Raw genomic sequence first — 18,717 nt, 5'->3', positions numbered from 1 at the left:
AAAGTGCCCCTAAATTTAGGTACATGCAGTGAATAAAGCAAGATGCATGGGAATATCTCTTGGAATTTTCCAAGACAGCAGCTCATATTGATTACACCATCACTGATCTGATTTTGATAATTCTAGTGTGTATTCCAGTACCTCACGTTGCTAAAACCTTTGCAGTGCCTCTGGCATATATTGAAAGAGTGTGGTAAAGTTAAAAGGAAGCACATATGTTGATGAGTTTAATCCAGGCACATCCTAAGAGGTATTTAAAATGAGAATCTCTCGTTGGTCGGCTTGTTTGTTGACCCTAAATAACTGTGGTCATAAACCTGTGTTAAATTAGTAAGGACATAATTCATTATTCTCCTATCAGTATTCAATTCTTGTCTTTGTGTCTCCCACCTTTTAAGAAATGAACACACTCCTTGATAGCCATTTATGATCCTGTATATTTGCTGTTACAGAGTGGCAGTTGACCAGAAGCATTTACAAACCTTTAAAATAACTTCCATGACCCTCAGCCATTTTAGACTTTATGTTACTAAGACAGGTGAATTGGACAAACGGTGTGGCTTGTACTTAGAAAAGCTATGAGTGAGCTGGTAAGCTTTTCTTGCTAATCGGTTTTTTGAAGCCAAATGGGCAGGAACGAACATGTACCAACTCTAATAGTGAATAGCACGGACATCTACCAATTCAAATTAGTGCCAAACATAAAAAAGGGAGTATTTACTTTTAGGTGATTTCAGGGGATTTTCAGACAGCTAATCTAGAACTGTGCTCTGTAAAGTGCCTGCTTACAGCCCACTTAACCCCAGATGAATGGAACTCATTAGCAGCTTTTCTGATCGGGCTGAAAACTTTCTGAAGTACTCATGGTGGCAGTTGTGTACATTCAAAACTGCCCTGAGAAGATGTCTCAAGACAGACCCTCACCTGTCTGTAATCCTGATGAGAGACAGAAACCAGACTGAATTGTACCTACAGCCTTCAAGATTGCCTGATCCAGTATTTATTCCTAGAGAATATCCAACATACTCTCTCACAGGGAGGTTTTTACAAACCTCCAGCATTGCTCCTCTCTTTGTAAAAGGCTGCAAGAGAAGAATATTTGAATATGCTGAATCTGTGCCAAACTGGAGGAAGAAACATATGTCTGGCAGGGCCAGAATGAGAACAAGGGAGTAGGAGGATATTTGGTTAGACTAGGCTGGCCTTTTTGAGATGTCCATTTCTCTATATATACTTTTTTCCCCCTCCATATTCATATTTCTCTCTAGGGTTTCTTTCAGCTTTGGGGTTCCAAAACCTAAAATTGTGTCATTACATCCCCTGGGTCCTTTAGTAAATCTAGGTTTTAGTTCTTCTCTTCCAAGCAACAAAAAAAATGAATTTAGTGACAGCTAGTCTGAGGCATCACAGATCTGTTTGAAGAGAATCTCTCTATTATAAAGAAGAAGTCTTTAAATGAAATTACTTTGTCTTGTTCGCTCCCTTTGAAATCTGTGGCAGGCATTCAAAATGCTGACTCATTGAATTCCTTCTGTTCCTCTAAGACTCTGCATGCACAAGTTCTTTTTGGAAAGTGGAAATTCAGAATTTCTCCGAGGTACATTGCTTCTGTGTGCTAGCAGTTTTACAGTGGGGAATTAGAGAGGAATTGCATCAGCTTCTCCCAGTATGGGCAATTAAGGGTGTGCAGATATGGCTCATGCACAGAAATGGAGCAGGGATCTTGTGCATCCCTTTCACATGTAGAGCTGAGCACATCTCTTGCCTCCAGACAGAGTCCCTCTGAAGTAGCTGTGACTGAAGTGCCAGTGGGTGCTTTTGCAAGAGAGTTACTTTTCTGATAGACCTGCAGCAGTCTACTCTGCCTTTCTGAAGAAAAATATATTCCCTTTTCTTGCTGAAAACACCCTTGGGAGATAGATTAATCAGGCAAACTTGTTGTTGTCATGGCATATCTGACTTGAGCATCAAATACTGACAGGTTACAAAGCAGAGAAGAATATGCATCGTGGGACCAGTTCAGCAACATTAGCTGAGTGTTGCATGGCTGGCAACAGCTTCTGGCATCCAAAGAAAAATGTATTTATCTGTAACTTTAATACTCAACTTCCTGGCTTCTCTTGAAGACACGAAATTGGGATCTCATCCTAACTCCTCTCGGACAAAGCTTCCAAAGACAGAATATTTATTAAGACAAGGAGGACAGTCTGCAGTATGAATTTCTATTGGTATGTGTGGCAGTACTAGGTACAGAGGTAGGCCAGGACCCCAAGGTGGTGTACAGCTGTACAAACACATGTACATCAGTACCTTCTTTTACTTAGGCATTGCAGTTACCTTTTCAATCAGCAGACCTGCACAGCCATTGTTCCTGACTCCTCTCTTCTGTGTTTGTTTCCCCCCACCGAGTCTTTCATCACCTCTGCACCAAATGCAAAATCATAAAAAAACATATGGGAAAGACCTTCCTGATCATGTGGTCCATCCTTTTGCCAGTTGGCAGGATTATGCCTTACAGCACACTTTCTAATGCCTCATACAGACTATCTATAAATGCCCTCAGCGTTAGGACTTTCACCCATTTCCTTTGGAAACAGTCCTGCTCTCACTACTGGGAAGAACCTACTGATATTCAGCTATGTGTTCTTGATTTCATTTAATTAGACCTAGGTGTGCATCAAGACTCTTGGTGGATAAAATCACCTGTTTACTGACCACCAAGACAACATTTATCCACCAGGTGTCGGAAGTACCCTCTGGAGCAGCTGATCTCCCTGGTTTTGAAAATCCTCCCATTATGTGGCTCAAATTGACCTTGTATCACCCCAGCCCGTCTCCCCACTCTCCAGGCATGTTAGGGCTTTCCATCTCTGACTGTTTTGGTCCACTTCTTCTCTGCCTCTTTGACCTCACTTGCCTTCAAATCTCCTTTTTCTCTCAGCCCCTCCTGGTACTTTACTGTGTCCCTGGCTCTTCTATATGCTTTTGATTTTTTTCTTCACAGCTCCCTCTGGGCCCATCTTTTTCCCTGAAGAGCCTTTTTACCCAGCCTACTTTTTTTTTCCCCTGAAAATTATCTATCCTGTAAAGCCACAATTGCCTACTGTTCCCAGTACTTGAATATCAGTGTTTTCTTTTCCCCATGAAAAGCTTTCACTCAGCCACTTCTGTAAGAGTTCTTGCAGTTCCTAGAAAACTAATTTTCCCAATGTTTCTCTTAGTCCAGCTCAGAAAGCTATCTTGTTTGTTTAGGGATTTGTTGTGGGGGTTTTTTTGTGTTTGTTTTTTTTGAGGGGGGTGTGTATTTGTTTGTTTGTTTTGTTTTGTTGTTGTTGGTTTGGGTTTTTTTAAATCATTATAAGGCCTGTGAGATTATTTTTCTCAATAGAGTGTGATGCCAGAGAGAAATATGCTTCTCTGTGTCCTGAAGTCACTCACTCCAGTGCTGCATTTCTACATAACTTGCCCTGAGATTCTAATAGCACAAATAATGAGCTAAGAGATTGGTGTACTAATTCCACAGTACGTATCACCCCTCAGTCTTCTGCATTCCTGCTGTCGCTGGTCTTGATACAGTGGTGTGCTCCCCCCAGCACACACATTAGATCAAAATGAACCATCAGTCATGTCCTCAGGGATGGCTGAATTGGTGCATTTGACATAGGAGAGAGATTTTCTGTTCTGTTTTGGTCTGGTTGAGTATTTAGGTGATACCAGACAGCAGATGTATGGAGGGTATATGCCTGGGGCCATTGAAGTTCTCGAACTGGATGTTTTTATCTTGGATAACAACAGTAATAGGAGTTAAAATAGGGTATCTGTGTTTCTCTAGTGCCTAGAAAGTTGTTATTATAAAACAAAACAGAGGATTTATATTAATAAATACAGTCATTTTAAGAGAAAATACTCACTAGGCCTTTTCTGGGGTGATATAAAAAATAACTAGAAAATTATAAAATTCCTTTAAAAGGTAATTGGAAAATGAAAATATAATATTTAAAATAATAAAATGTTTACTTGAACTATTGAACAATTATTTTTTGTTAAACGCTCCCTGCTGATCAGCTGCTTAATAACTATCACCACTTTAAAACTGGAAACATGTTTAGCTCTGTCTGCAACAAACTGTATTATTTAGATGACAAGTTCATAAATTGCTTTGTCAGAAAAGAAGAATGGAACATGAATAACAATGCTCGAACTCCCTGAAAAATAGAAGTAATATCTAAAAAAAAAAAAATCCAAGGATAACATTGCCGGATTGTTTCTTTACAGTATTACTCTGATAGCCAGTGTTATTCTGAGCTGGCTTGTCTGAAAAGAAATACTTTATGTAAAGTTTTAAAGGCAGTAGGGCTTGGGTTTGACCTGCTTTCGACTGTGTTACATTAATAGTGCTGAAATGTGGGGACACTGTTTATTTATACAACATGGAAAAAAAAGTGTCATTTTTATCTGTATGCCTTGAAAATGTCAGTAAAACATACTTTGCTGCTGCAGGGAAAATGTCTTAAGCTAACACACTTTATTTTGATGGAAATGTCACTAGTTAGGAATCAAACCTCCCTTCAAAACTTTGGATGCTGAATTAAATATACAACTAAGAGATGCTTGAGGACACTGTTTGTTTTGAAACGCTTTGATTTTTATCTTGGGATCTCTTTGCAGGATTTAGGGAAAGGATCTTTCCTACATGTAAGATGCGTGTTTAAAGACAAGACTTACATTTGTACTTTTGAAATAGTTTGCCTCTTTAAACTTATTTCGTAACAGAAATTCCTTGCTTCTCCTCAAACCTCGCCATAGGCATAAAAGGTCTTTTGCTGCAATGAAGCCCCAGTTGCTGATAGGGTGTTTGTTTACTGACATTTCGCTGTCATGTCTCGATGTTCCCTGTGTTTCTGTTTCTTGTCTCCATCCTGCTTTCCATGCCCCGTTAATGTGCACGTTGTATGACAGTGTGTGGTCGTATAACCAGGGTATTGTAGAGGCCTCTGGGCTCTTAAGTCATGCGCAGGTGAGCAGCAAATTAACCACGGACTCGCAAGTGGAGAGCAGAGGGCTTCCAGCACTGAGCAGGGACTCAAGAGCACTGGGTTGTGTCTCTCCCTAACAGGCAGGCAGGACTATCATAACATGTGCTTGCAGGGGACAAGCTACATCCTGAGAGAACTTGTGCGCAGCAGACTGGAGCGCTCTCCAGAGTCCCTAATGAAATCATCTGGGTCCCCTATGACTCAGACAAATCCTCCTGCTTTCAGTAATGGCATCGACAGACTGGCTCTACTGAATCTTATTGCAGGGAGTTATTCAAGATATTTCAGCCTCCAGCTGCCTGCTCAGCCCTTCTACACAAGGTCACTCTCGCTGTAGCAGGGTGACAGAAATGTGTCTTTGCGCTTCCCAACTGGTGCAAATCATCTTCCTTCACCCACCGTGATAGCCAGAACATGACATGACATTGCTTCTGCTGTCCCTGGTCTGTCATGGAGTGGAGGGCTGGAATCAGGAAGGCCTTTAAATAGCTGTAATTATTTATTTTAGAGCAAATGAATCACAGCCCGAAGCTGCATGATCAGGATATTTTGGTGGATGAGGACCATTTGGCTGTTTGTTTTCTCATTGAGCTTTTAAAGTATTTGACACTGCAATTTTGTGTTCCCTTAATATAATTTTTACATGAACTGTGTACACACATACATGCACAATAAGTGCATGCATGACTAGACAAACTCAATTACGTGAAATCTTGGTTCTTAAGAATTAAAACCACAAACAATGTATTTGGAGCTGAATTGGTCCTTAGTGGCTCTTTCAGTTTTGAATTGAGCTGTAAGGCTGAATGTTTTCTTTTTTATGTACTTTCTTTGAGGCTTTTTAATTCAGACATTTAATCTTTGGTGTTTTTCCCTGCCTAGTGGTTTCATCTTTCTTTTTTTGTGGCTTTCTTTGATTATTCCTTTGTGTCCTAGTTTTTCCTTAGAAGTTAAAAATGTATTATTTCTTTTAATTTGTTTCTCTTGATCCTTTTTTTTTTTCCAGCACTAGTTGTCACCAATTCCAAATATCATAAAATCATTCTTAATGCAGTTCAAGGTGGGATTTATCTGAGCTACCTTGTCCAGATTTTTGGTAGTCAATTTGTGTCTAAACAGAAGTTACGAGCAGTCGAGTGGCTTCTGGAAAGTTACCTCTGTTATGATGTGTGTTGCTATGATGTAGAAGATAGACCTCTTCTTCAGAGCGTTGTGTGCTTATCTTGTTTTTTAATTAAATGTCAGGATCTCAGTTGTGAAGATCAAAATGATTTCTTCTTTCAAGTTGGGTCATGAAAGCGACAGAGCGTTTGTTTTTGTTTTCTTTTTTGATGAGACAAGGTTCCCTTTTCATCTAAATGTTAAGACTTTTCATCCCTGACTTTGAGAACACAAATAAAAAGCAGTGGATAAAACTGTTCAGATGTAAAGAGATTTTTGATCAGGCAGTTGTTGAAATCATGGAGGCAGGGGACAGTTGCGCTTTAGAATACAGTATACATGATCCACTGAAGTGAGGGGTTTTTAATACTAATGAAGTTACATATATCAAAAATGGTATTATCTTAACAGCTAAAACTTTAATCAAGAACAGTGTTTAGAAACATTTCAGCCCGTCGAAACCGCTGGTTAAAGTATACTCAAGTTTGTGAGTTCTTCCGCAGCAAGTCTCTCAAAAACCAGCAAAAGCTGGTTTATGCTTTGTGTGTTGTAATCCCAAAATCTCTGGTAAATTTAGAGGTCAAAGAGGAGGATTTCGGGGAGCACAATAGGGGACAGCAACTCTGCCACTTTCCTTTAAACCTAAGCATTCGTTGCTATGGAAACCACGGAGCTTGATGCTGGAGCAACAGGAATTGTCACCCTCTATCCCGACGCAGCCGTGCTGGGCTGGCGGGGGCTGGACCCCAAGCCCGGGAGCGTGGCCGAGCACATTCCCACTGTCCCCGCCGGGAGCGTTGATCGGCGGCGGCGGATCCCGGGCCCAGGGAGCGCATCCCGGCGCTCCTGCGCAAGGGCCGCGGCGGCGGGCGGGTCCCGGCGCTGCCCTGGCCCTGGATCCGACCCTCACCCCGACCCCGGCCCAGCTCAGCCCAATCCCGGATCCATCCCCGGCGCCGGGACCGCGGTTGTTTATCCCCGGCCGGTGCCGCCGGGAGCCGCTTTGGGCGGATTTCCACTGAGGGGCGCTGAAGCACGTTTTAATGCAGCAAAAAATGAATTAATACAAAAATAGTAAGAGAGACGCGATTTACCGGATTCTTTTAAAAAAGCGACGACAACAATCACCTCCGGAAAAAACCACCCCGCAAGCCTCCCTTCTCCGTCCTCTCCCCGGCCGTGGCTCGGAAGGAGGAGGACGGGCGGAGGGGACGGGGATGGGCACTGCCCGCTTGCCGGGCTGAGATGTGCCCGCGGCCGCTGGGGCAGGGCAGAGCAGCGGGGAGGCTTCACCTGCCCTTCCCTCGCCCCCTCCCCGGGGCCGAGCCGCTCCGCGTACATCGGCATCCCGGCGCCCCTCCAGCTGCCGGTCCCGCCTCTGTCCTCCCCGCCTCGCCTATCCCCCCTCCCCACCTCTTTTTCTCTCTCGCGGCTGGCGATCAGGTGTCTGTTGCTCCTTTTTTTTTTTTTTTTTTTTTTTTTTTTGAGTTGTTTCCCCGGGAAAAAGAAAAAATAGGCAGGGGAAAAAAAAAAAAAAAAAAGGTGCCGAAAAGGAGATGATTGTAGAAGAGCCCTCCTTCCCCAGAAGAGCAACGTGCTTTGAATGAGGCTTCCCAACCTCTTCCACTCCGTCTCACACACTCTGTCACTCTGCCTCTCGCTTGTGCACACTGTTGGTATGCGACCTCGGAGGCGACTGCTCCGCCACCTCTGCCTGGGGAGCCGCTGACAGCCAGCGATTGAGCCAGCCCCCCTTCCTTTTTTCCCCCCCCTGCTTTTGCAAACACACACGCACACCCCCAAAGCACATTTAATGCTGATCCACTCAGGCGCCATTATCGGGGGTACGTCTTCGTGGAGTGTTTTGGTTCCTTTTTTTTTTTTTTTCTTCTATCTTTTTTTTCCTTCCCAACACTGGATGGTGCAGCATTCCCGGGGCCTGTGGTGTTACGGCTCGATTGCGTTTTATTATTTATTTATCTATCTTCTTTCTTCTTCCCCCCCGTCTCTGCTCTGTCGATCTCCCCCCCCTCCCGCCCTGCCGCTTCTTTCCGGGTGCCGGTGCAGAGGACTGGGGAGCAGGATACCTCTCTCTTCCTTCCACTGATGTGGGACTGATCCTCGCCCGCGTGTAGCATGCTGTAGCCAAAACAGAAGAGAGGAGGGGGAGAAAAAAAAGAAGCGGCTCTCTTTCCCTCCCTCTCTCTCGTTTCCCGCGGATTGACTTCATGGCTTCACTGTACCAGCGGTTCAGCGGGAAGATCAACACCTCCCGCTCGTTCCCCGTTCCCCCCGAAGCGAGTCACCTCTTGGGCGGCCAGAGCAGCGAGGAGGACGGAGCTGCCGGCAAGACCTCGCGTCCATTGCAACAGGAAAGCAGCCGGCCCCGCTTCCAGTACCAGTCACGGAGTGACTGCGAGGAGGAGGATGTAAGCGCCGGTGTCGTTCGCGTGGGGCTGGGTTGGGTTTTGGGTGCCCCCCCCTCCCCGCCCCCCGTCCTGCCGGATGCCTGTGTGCCCCTCTAGGCTGCCGGCGGTTCCTCGCGGTTTGTCCGCTCTTCCGGGCGGGTCTTTGCGCTGCTTTTCTTCCCCTGAAGTGCCGGGGATAGTACGGGACGGAGCCCGCCGGGACCCGAGCCGAGCCGAGCCGGGGCTCGCCCACCCCGCGCTGTCCCCGCACCTCTCCCCGCTGCCCGGCTCCTGGCGCGGCTCCGCTGCCGTGGAGCAGACATGGGGGGCGCGGGGTCATCTCATTAGGAAACGGCAAGTGCGAGCTCCGGCCGTCTCTCTCCAAGAGAGGCGACAAGGCTCCCCATCCCTCCTTTTTAATTTTTTTTTAAATTATTATTTTTATTTTATTGTTATTTCGTGGTTTACCCTTTGACACTCCCCCGGGGTAGAAGTCTTCACCTTGTCCCTCCCTCCTCGCTCTCCCGTCAGCCTCACCCCAATCTGTCAGCGGGGAAACTTTTTAACCCCTGAGCAGCCGTTTTTGGGTCTCGCTCTCCCCCCCTCTCCTAAACCCCTGGGCGAGTCCCCCGCGGGGAAGGCACAAACTTCGGCCGCGCACCTTCCGCTCCCGCGCTGTCTCCGAGAGCAGTGACTTCAAAGGGTGCATCTGCATATCGCCTTAGTAACGAGTGACTCATCCAGGCCGCCGGCTGGCTGCTGTGTCCGATGGAGTTAAACTAGCCTGGGTCGATCGCCCCTAGTTCTTTTGGGGTGGTGAGGAGTGGGAAGAGGGGATTTGAAAAAGCAGGGAAACTTATGAGAAGAGCTAGTGACAGATCAAAACATGTGGCTCCCCATCGCTGGCCGGTGTTAGGTTTGCAGAGCGATTTGAGTGTGCTTTTCCTCTGTGGAAGCACACACAAGGGGAAGCAAATGGCTGCAGCTGGGAATAATGTTTGTGTTTGTTAAAAATACTTCTTGCCCGAGTGGGACGCGTTAGCTTTGCGGCAGGGCTCAGCTTTGGCGCTGGGAGCCTTCCCAAGAAAAGCACCGCTTCAAGCCAGGACAGCAGGTCTGCTTCACTCAGAGACACTTGTGTATGCAGGGAAATTTCCTCGGGTTATCTATCTAAATCCTTGTCCGTTTTCCTGTCCTTTCGTAAACACTTTTGCAGTCCGTAGAGCAAGGGCGCTTCTGCCAGCGAGAGGCCAGTCGACCTAAACCTCTGCTAGGGGTGGCTGTCATGCTGATAGCCCCGGGGGCCAGCGGTGGCAGGAACCTGAACTGACTCTTCCCTGCGACTCGCTCACCGGCAACAGTTTTAGCATTGCAGCTCCTTGGCCCTGGAGGAGCTGCCGGAAGGGACCGGTCCCCTTTCCCGTGCTCCTGCGGCCAGTGCTGACCCTTCCCCGGCGTGGCTGGGACACCGGGCCCTTCCCGGTGGCGTGCTGGGCTCTAGATGTCGCTGCGAGCCAGCGCAGCGCCGCCGCCGGGGCTGGGCTCAGGCACATTCCCCTCGTTATGTGTTTTAATTTCCCTTCCCTGGATTTGGAGACCGATGTCTGGAGCCGCTCCTCCGGTCACCAGAAGCGCTGAGCCCGGAAGCAAAAGGAAAGCTCGCAGTTTAGCACGTGCGAGTGATTTGTGCTGATGGGCTCCAAAATAGTGTTGATAAGGACATTATTAAGCTTCTATAAGGAGAAGGGTTTTTTGTTTGAGTTTTTTGTTGTTGTTGTGGCGTTTTTTCCTCCTTTTCTCCCCTCAGAGGTGTGTGTGTGTGTGGAGAGCATCGCTGGGCAGTGCCGTCTGTTGAGGGAAAGGTGCCTGCCTGGGTGCCTTCAGCAATAAAGTGCAAAAAGTGTGGCCAGAAAACAGGGATTTGGGGTGACTTCTAAACGCACGTGGGCACTTTGTGGGAATTATTCTTAAACGGGGCAGCGTGTCTGAGAAGGTGCTGTGGACTGGGTCGGGCAGTTCACATGTGCTCCCGTCTAGCGGAGACCGGACAGCCGGCTCCGATGGTCTCCAGCGGAGGGTCGTTTAGGTCGGAAGGTTTAAGTCACGACGAAGCCGCTGGAAATGGTGTTTAAACGACTCGTGTGTTTCAGGAAGCGGGATGTCCTGCCCGCGGGGGCGGAGGCGGAGGGCAGGCACCGTCGGGACGGGGGCGGGACCGCCGGAGGTGTCCGCGGTGCTGGACCGGGGCGGAGCGGGGCCCGGCGGAGCTGTCCCTGGTGCCGAACCCCTCCTGGCCAGGGGCGGGAGGAGCTATCCCTGGTGCCGAACCCTCCTGGCCAGGGTCGGGAGGAGCTGTCCCTGGTGCCGAACCCCTTCTGTCTACGGTCAGGAGGAGCTGTCCGCGATGCCAAACCTCTTCTGTCCCTGGCCAGAAAAAGCTGTTCTGAAGCTGACCTGTCCCCGGGCAGGAGGAGCTGTGCCAAACCCTCCCGGGACCGGTGCCGAGGTGAGCAGGCAGTGACCTCTCACCCTTGACCGTAGTGAGATGGTGGCAGAGACAGGGGTTCCTCTCCCGCCCCTCGTGGCAGCAGTCAGGCTCGCTCAGGATGAGCAAATGCACCCTTGGGCATGAAACCACCAAGGAAAAGGGAAAAGTGAGGCAGGCAGGGGGCAGAAACTATGGGAGAAGTGCAAGGAGAGTGGTCTGTTCATGCAGGGTGCCAAGAGCACAGGCTATTGCTTATTATGGTGAAGGGCTTATTGAGACAGCATTGGAAACACTTTCTTAGGTGGTTAGACTTTTCTGTTTTGCACTAATACTATAGCGGGCATTCACATTGTCTTTCGTCCTTCAATGTCAATGTAGTAGGAAAAGCCAGAACATACAGCAACAAAGTTGTGGGGAGTTTAGTGGTTTTTAGGGTGTTTTTTGGTTTTTTTTTTTTTTTTTCCCTGCCCACATTTGGAAATTTCAAAATAAACCTGAGAATAAGACTGTTCTGTTCCTGATTTGGTCATGTGATTAATAATCGAGAGAGAACTGAGTGTTTTTTTATGGGTTACTGATGATGACTTTTCCCATTGAAATATGTGTGCTGCATTCAGCACTATATTTTTGAGCACCAGTACAGACCTCAATGCAGTACAAAACAGAGAAAGAGCCAGGATCTTGCCTTTGAAGGTCACAGTATTGTAAGTAAGCATTTTGTTCCCTGGAAGTACTATTGGTGGAAAAATACTACATGAAACCTATACAAAGTTAAAAAGGAGGCAGTAACTCTCTAAGAAACACAATCATGATTTTATATGACAACTGCTGACTTCACTTTACAGCCACCATTGAGGCAGACTTGAGGACATTGTTTTGTAACATGAAAGTACAGCAAAGCAGAGGACACAACATTCTTGAGAATTTTGAAGTCTTTACTGTGTTTCAGCTTTTGTCAGGTATATTACAAAATATATATATGGTAGACCTAACTTGTGAACAAAACCTGGAAAAAAATTGCAAATTTTTCATGTTAATTATTAGTCTGACGAGACAGTCATGTAATTTATGGGAGGACTAATAAGAAAACTAGGTTCTGTATAAATGACCCCAGAAGACCACTTCCTAGTTGGCTCTGTGGCATTATTGACTTTAAAGTTAATTCCTGCAATAGCTGTAAACAAAATTCTAGTGGCCTTTTTTCCTTGTTAAAGGATTAGCTTTTCACTGCATTTATTTGATTATGAGGAAACATCTGTGAGAACTCTTCGTTCAATCTAGTGTGGTGCAACATGCAGGTTATGAAGAATTTTGGGAACATAATTGTCTTTTTTAGTCTGATGAGATTACCTTTTACGTGGTAATGATGCCTGAGTTTAGATTGATGAGATTAATGCTTTCCATATTATACTGTGGAAGGGATTTTCTCCTCCATGTTGACTTGAGAACTTTCTTCCCATAAAACAGAGCTTCTTCATCTTTTCCAGGCTTTTTCTTCTTTGGCATCACAGTGATTAATGAGTTTAATTTTTGCAGGCAACTGCCAGGAGGTGCTGAGTAAGATGTATCATGCTGATTGTGTGTAACGCCGCTCCTTTTAATTAGTGGGATGATAACAATGCATTAATCAGGTGCATAAAAAATTCAGCACTTTTCTGTACCACAGAATATTGATCTGTTTTATAAGGCACTGACTATAAAACAATGATCACAGAAGTCCTTCTTAAATTGAATTTTGTATGATAAGTTATCTTTTTAAAAAATTGAATCCCCCATTGAAACATCATAAAACTTTTCTATTTGAAGAGCCATATGCTGCATTCCTACAGGTTCATTACTTGGCCAAAACTCCTACTGGTTTTAACAGGAGACTTAACCATATAAAAAGCCAATCCCAAAGTACAAAAGCCCTCATTACTTTGAATATTCTTTGTTTTCTGCATTTGCTTAAAATTGTATTTGGCCATATATTATACTTTACTAGTTCTGCAGTTGATCATTCAGAGTGATTTACCTTTTGAGAAGTTTCTCAATCAGATATAAATAGAGATCATTTTGATATGCTTCAGTAAAACTGTGTTTCCTGCTTGGATAAATTAAGGATTTAGTAAATCAAATATCCTTTGTTTACAGAGTGTGTCTGAGAAAGTGAGAGTCAAAGCCATTAGTGTAAAAAAAAATGTAATTTGGTATGTCAGACTTGCTGTTGCATGTAATTGAAAGTGTTAATTTTCAGTTCATTATTTGTCTAACGAGAAGAGATATTACCTCCTAAAAATGTGTGTCAAGGACAGTGTTTCAGAAAGGTTGAGGCCTGAGCTGTAGGCAACAGCATTGAGTTGTGCTTTTCTTGTGTGGAGTGATTTTTTTTTCCTAAAGAGTTGAGTGAATTGATTGTACAGAAGGGTTTCTAAGACTGTGGGCATCATAACTTTACTATAAAATACAATAATTTGAGTTGCAACAAGGAGTCTGTCTACAAATCTGAATTGTTGTGCTTATGGGCAGAAACTACTGTTTGAATCTGTAAGAATCTCCTCTTCTGCCTCTTCTTGGTGAGATTTTGGGTCCTGAACTCCCTTATCTTACAGCCAATAAGATGTGGAGAGCTGGGACTAGTTCTCTTGATGGAAATAGTTAGGTCCTGCTGACATTCTGCAGGTTCACCTTTTGAAATGAATAAAAATTGCAGCTTACTTCCTTTCAAAGAGAATAGTTACAAACCTTATAAAAATCATGTGTTAATTTGTACAGAAGCCCATCATATATTCTGTGATTACTGAATAGTGGACGCTCTGATCTGCAAGTGATACGCTTTTTATGCTTCATTCTATAGTTATATTTGTAATTAAACTACCTTATGATATTTGCTGCGGGTTAAAATCAGCCTCTGTTCCTGCAGCCTTTACTAGCCATGGTGATGATGCATGCACTGAAAAATCTGCCAGAGAGAATGTATTTTTAAGTATGCAGGAATAACTGTGTGAAGGGGCTGAATCATCTCTCTAATGGCAGTGAACTGTGCGAGAGGTTGGGATACCTCATGTAGAGTACTCGGCTCACATTATTTCTCTTTTGAGCAAATAGCAGAAAGTGCAGAAAGAAGAGACTTGGACCCAGGATTGGAGCAGCTCAATTTGGTTTCCAAGGGGTCTTTCAAAGATATAGGAAGTGTGGGAAAAAATCTGTATGTGCCTGTTCTACACCCATTTGTGTATTTTTGTTTCAGAAAAGGGCAGGCAGAAGACAGTTCTTAGGGTGTCTGTCCCAGCTTTGAGAATGGTCTTTGGCAGTCAGAAGAATTTGTCCCTTGAAATAAAAAACTTTACATTGTTTTGGGCTAATATAGTTGTGCTTGTGGTGGTCCAGCAAAGTCTCCCATTGTAGTTCATTAACTGCAGGTTGATTTTGCTGGGATTTTTTGCCTGATGTGCTGGATGATTCCCAGCACATTGCTGCGAGGTACGAGCATTTTCGTCCCGTGACCAAGGGGTGGCAGCGTGTCGTGATCCCTCTGTTCCTATGGAGTGCTTGGCTTTTCCTTGCTTTTATAGGAAAGCACCAACCACCCACTTGTTTACATACTCATAACGACACATGGGGGTTCTATTCAATTTCTTATTGCTTTCTCTAGGTCTGATCGAAATGATGACAATTTTGTAACTTTCTTTTTCACGTTCAGGGAGAAATATTTGTTTTCAAGGCTCGTAAAAAACGGTTCAACAATAGTTTTAAGTGGCCCCAGATTCAGGCATGGGGGAAGGAGGGGAGGAACAAATCTTTCTTCTAAGGGAATGTTTTTCTCTTATCTCCTAAAAGAAAACAAAAAAGCCAGTGTTTTCACAAAAACCTCTTTCACTCTTAGCAGGTTGTGATAAAGTGAAGCTTTTTAAAGTACACACAAATAATTTAGGTTTGTAATTTCAAGGTTTTTGAGAAGATTTGTGGTCAAATAAAAAAATACATATCGGAATATATTTGCTAGTTAGATGCATAAAGAGTCATTTTGGATCAGGTTCTTAGCCATATATGCTCATATAACTCATATAGCTTTGAAAATGTCATGTGTATTCATTAAATTGTGGGTGTTTGGTGCTGATAAGACTCAGTGTGGGTGAGTTGACTGAGTTAAAACATATTTTGAGTCTGTGCATTTATCTGTATGAATAGATCACTGTGCCATAGTCTTTACTGCCAGTGTGGAACTACAAAAGGGAATAAGAATGGGCACTGGCCACATGTATGTCTTGCAAGCACAGAGCAGTGCAGAAGGGAACAGAGGGAGAGTGTGGCGGTACAGTCCAGTAAAGTGTTCTGAAGGATGAATTGGCAGTAGTTTTTGTGTAGTGGAAACTCAAGTCCTTCCCAAATTTTCCACCTTAGAGTGCTTGGGGACCTTCATTTCCCACATTCAGCTGGAATTTTAATTATGTCCCACCTTTTAATCACTTCAATGTAGAGTTCTTTCATAATTTGTTAAAATAGCACTCAAAAGTCTTCCTAAAGATTACGGCAAAGATTAATGTAATTTTTAAGCTTCAGGGAACTTGTAATTTGGAGCTAGAGAGAGAGGTAGAAGGGGGTCTGATATTCAGTCACTTTACAAGCAGTTAAGTTTAGGCAAAGGGATCAAAGTGTGTGAGGTAATGTGAAAAAGGCCAATATTGTGACTCTCTGCTGGTGAAAACTTACCAGATTCCCACTGAGCATGCTTTTTAATTGCTTATCACTTGCATAGTGTAAATTATTTTCCCTTAAACAAGGTGCTTCTTAGTGGAGTTCAGTTTTTACGTAGATTTTTCCACGAGCTACTGTCCCTGTGCCTTTTGAAAGTGCACTTATTATTATCTTCATCTTTGCAGGTGGATAATCAGAGGCAGAGTTGACACACAGACAGTTCATCTCAGCTCTGTGGCAGTGATGATCTGCTGTGGCTCAGCCCTGTGAGCTGCTGCAATTTCTGGTTCTGCATCCCAGGGGCTTTAGGACTAAAAATTGTTCCAATTGCCACCAAGGATATTCTTACAGGTGTAAAACTAATTGTGAAGTCTGGCACATTTAAGACTTTGCTGTATCTAGGACTCATTTCTGACAGTTTTCATGTGACATTTCAAATGTCTAATGTTTCCCTCTAGCTGTTCAAGGCTTTGGAGTTTGCTTTGAGCAAAAGGAGATTTAAAGCATCCAGAAGCAAGGATAGGAGTATCTTAATGCTTTCATTATAATATTTTCAGGAGGGGGTGGTTTGGGGCTTTTTTTATTTCTTTTCTGTATTTGTCAATAGCATCTGCTCCAGCATTTCAAGCAGATTTCACTCTAGGCAGACCTCAAAAGCAAATGCAAATTTCTCCCTGGGCTTCCTGTCTTGGATGTGCAAAGCTACATGAAATGTAAAAGCAGCAGTGGGAAATGCCTGGTAGCCTCAGCTCTAGTTATACCACAGTCATTAGTTTTGAAGTGTTTGTGACAAAAGTACGTGTGTGTTGCTTATTGTCCATTAAAATGAGCTCCAACTCTCTATAAAAGAATGCAACTGTGGTATTTTGGTCAGAGGAGCAATGAAACCCATGGAGACTGAGCAATTACAGATGTTACTTCAGTCTCCAAGCCCTAGATCTGAAGACACTTGGTGAGCAGAACCAGCAGGAGGTTTACACAGGATCCCTGTGCCTGCTGCTTTCCTCCTCTTCTGGCAGAGGCAGAGGGAGAATTAAGTCCACCATCTGAGCAGCAGCAGGAGGCTTGTTACTGCCTGCCATCCCTTCTCAAGGGTATAAGCAGCGGTTGGCAGAACCCAGTCCTGGGGAGCTTGTGTCTGTGAAGATGAATTCAAGTGTCCTGCAGTGCCTCTGGCTAAGGAGGACTAAAGAAGACTTTTATTTATAAGGCCAGCCTTTGGCAAAATAAAAAGTACGAACTGCTTGCAAAACGGACATTTATGCTTGTACCAGGGTCACAGAAAAACAATCTGGTGGCAGGTGCTGCTGCTGTCAGGTAGGGTGGTATGGGACATGGCTCTGGGGTGGATGGCTCTTTCCACTTGCTCCCAAGACCTCTGAGGCCCTTATGAGAAATAGAGTCAGCAAGCACAGCTCATGTCTTCCTATCTCCATTTCCCCAGCCCTACCTCATAGGAGAAAAGCCCTGGGGTTTTTTGCACTGCTGGGAAGCCATGAGTCAGTTCTTCCTCCCTGTCTAACAGGTGGCTGCAGGCAACTTTATCTCTCTGTGCCCTGGCGCCTAAAGATGGATCTCCCAGGAAGACCTCAGATGGCTCCTCTCCAGCTGCTTCACAGTGACATGCCCTCTGGCATAGCAAAATTCAGCTTCTGCCTGCCTCCCCTGCTCTCCTTCTAGGACAGGGAGATTGGGTTATCTTGTATTCCAGAGGAACAAGGAGCCTTGAGCAGAGAGAAAAGAGTATACTTGGATCTGCTTTAAATAGTGTTTGACCTCTTGCATAAGAGTCTGATTGTCCCAAGATAAGTTTATTGCATACACAGCTCTGAGATTTGCACAGATTGCTCGTGGGATTATGTTTCATGTGACTGTAGAATCCTATCTTTGTTTGTCATTTATTGCTAAATCCCTCCTCATGTCTCTGGGTAATCTATATTAAATATGTTTTGTCTTTGATTTTTTTTCCCTATTTCCTTTAGGTGTCAGAAAACAAAGGTAATATTTAAAGGACCAAACTTCTATTACAATGTTGATAAGGAAGCTGTTGCCCTAGAGACATAAATGGTTTGTAGTGGACTAAAGATTTCAACTTTTACTAGTCTTCCTTTACTGATACAGTTCCTCAGTCTGCTCTATATTGTGTTTGGGGTTTGTTTTGTTTGTTTGGTTTTTGTTTTGTTTGTTTGTTTGTTTTTCTTTTTCTTTTTTTCATGTGAGTGTTTGTAATCCCAGATACAAGAGGAGACGTGGAGAAAACACTAAAGGTATTATGGTGGTTCACAATGGTCTCTCTGATAAAGTGGGCGCTGTTGAAGCAGCTTCTTTGTTCTGTTATGAACTGCAGCACAAACAGCGCTTGTCAAAACACACACAGTGAGTCATTGCAAACAAGAGCAATTAATTAAAGCTGACATAACCGAGATTTAGGATCACAGTAACCCCATCTATTGTACTTGCCTTGTTTATATCCTCTGTGCTCGAGGGTGGTGTGCCTGGAAGAGGCTTCTTCAAGGAGTGGGTAATTCTCACTGATTTCTGGGCATGTTTATATACCTTCTGTTTGAGGTGCTATGGATCTTTGGTAGAGTATTGGAATAACTATTAGGGAAGTCTTGCTTTTCCTGGGTCTGCCACTGACCTGCTGCATGACCTTCCACTGGTTTTTATCCCTGTGGGAGCAGGACCTTGCATCTCTTGGATACCATAAAGGAATCAAGGCCGTGACTTCATTTGTGGTTTCACTGTGGTGGTGCAGAATTAAATAATTTCTGCTTCTGGCCTAAAGCTTTGGGCTAAAAAGAACCCACAGAAACATGAGATTATTAATAATTAGTAGTGCAGTCATTAATTCTGACAGTGGAAACATTTGTGGGAGCATTGCTAATAACCAAAACAGGCTTGATTGTGCTTGTTTATGGTGGGCTAAAGGTCTCTCTCATTACAG

General features: G+C 44.4%; 1 protein-coding gene across 3 annotated transcripts in view; it reads left to right on the top strand.

Moving 5' to 3' along the window:
- DPP6 (dipeptidyl peptidase like 6) overlaps window positions 1-18,717 on the top strand; it is a 544,128-nt gene that overhangs the window by 135,537 nt on the left and 389,874 nt on the right. Inside the window, exon 1 of one of the 3 annotated variants that reach the window (XM_050314854.1) lies at window positions 8,258-8,626. The exons of the other annotated variants lie outside the window; for them this stretch is intronic. Within the exon in view, the coding sequence (XP_050170811.1) occupies window positions 8,426-8,626 (201 nt within the window). The 5' untranslated portion in view covers window positions 8,258-8,425. Of the gene's footprint in view, window positions 1-8,257; window positions 8,627-18,717 lie in introns of those variants that run through there. 3 annotated transcript variants of the gene reach the window in all.

This window comes from Myiozetetes cayanensis, unplaced genomic scaffold, assembly GCF_022539395.1.
Source record: "Myiozetetes cayanensis isolate MyiCay16 unplaced genomic scaffold, myiCay2020 scf1, whole genome shotgun sequence".
Lineage (NCBI taxonomy): Eukaryota > Metazoa > Chordata > Aves > Passeriformes > Tyrannidae > Myiozetetes > Myiozetetes cayanensis.
Note: the sequence above shows the minus strand (reverse complement) of the source record. Positions and strands in the feature narration are given on the sequence as shown.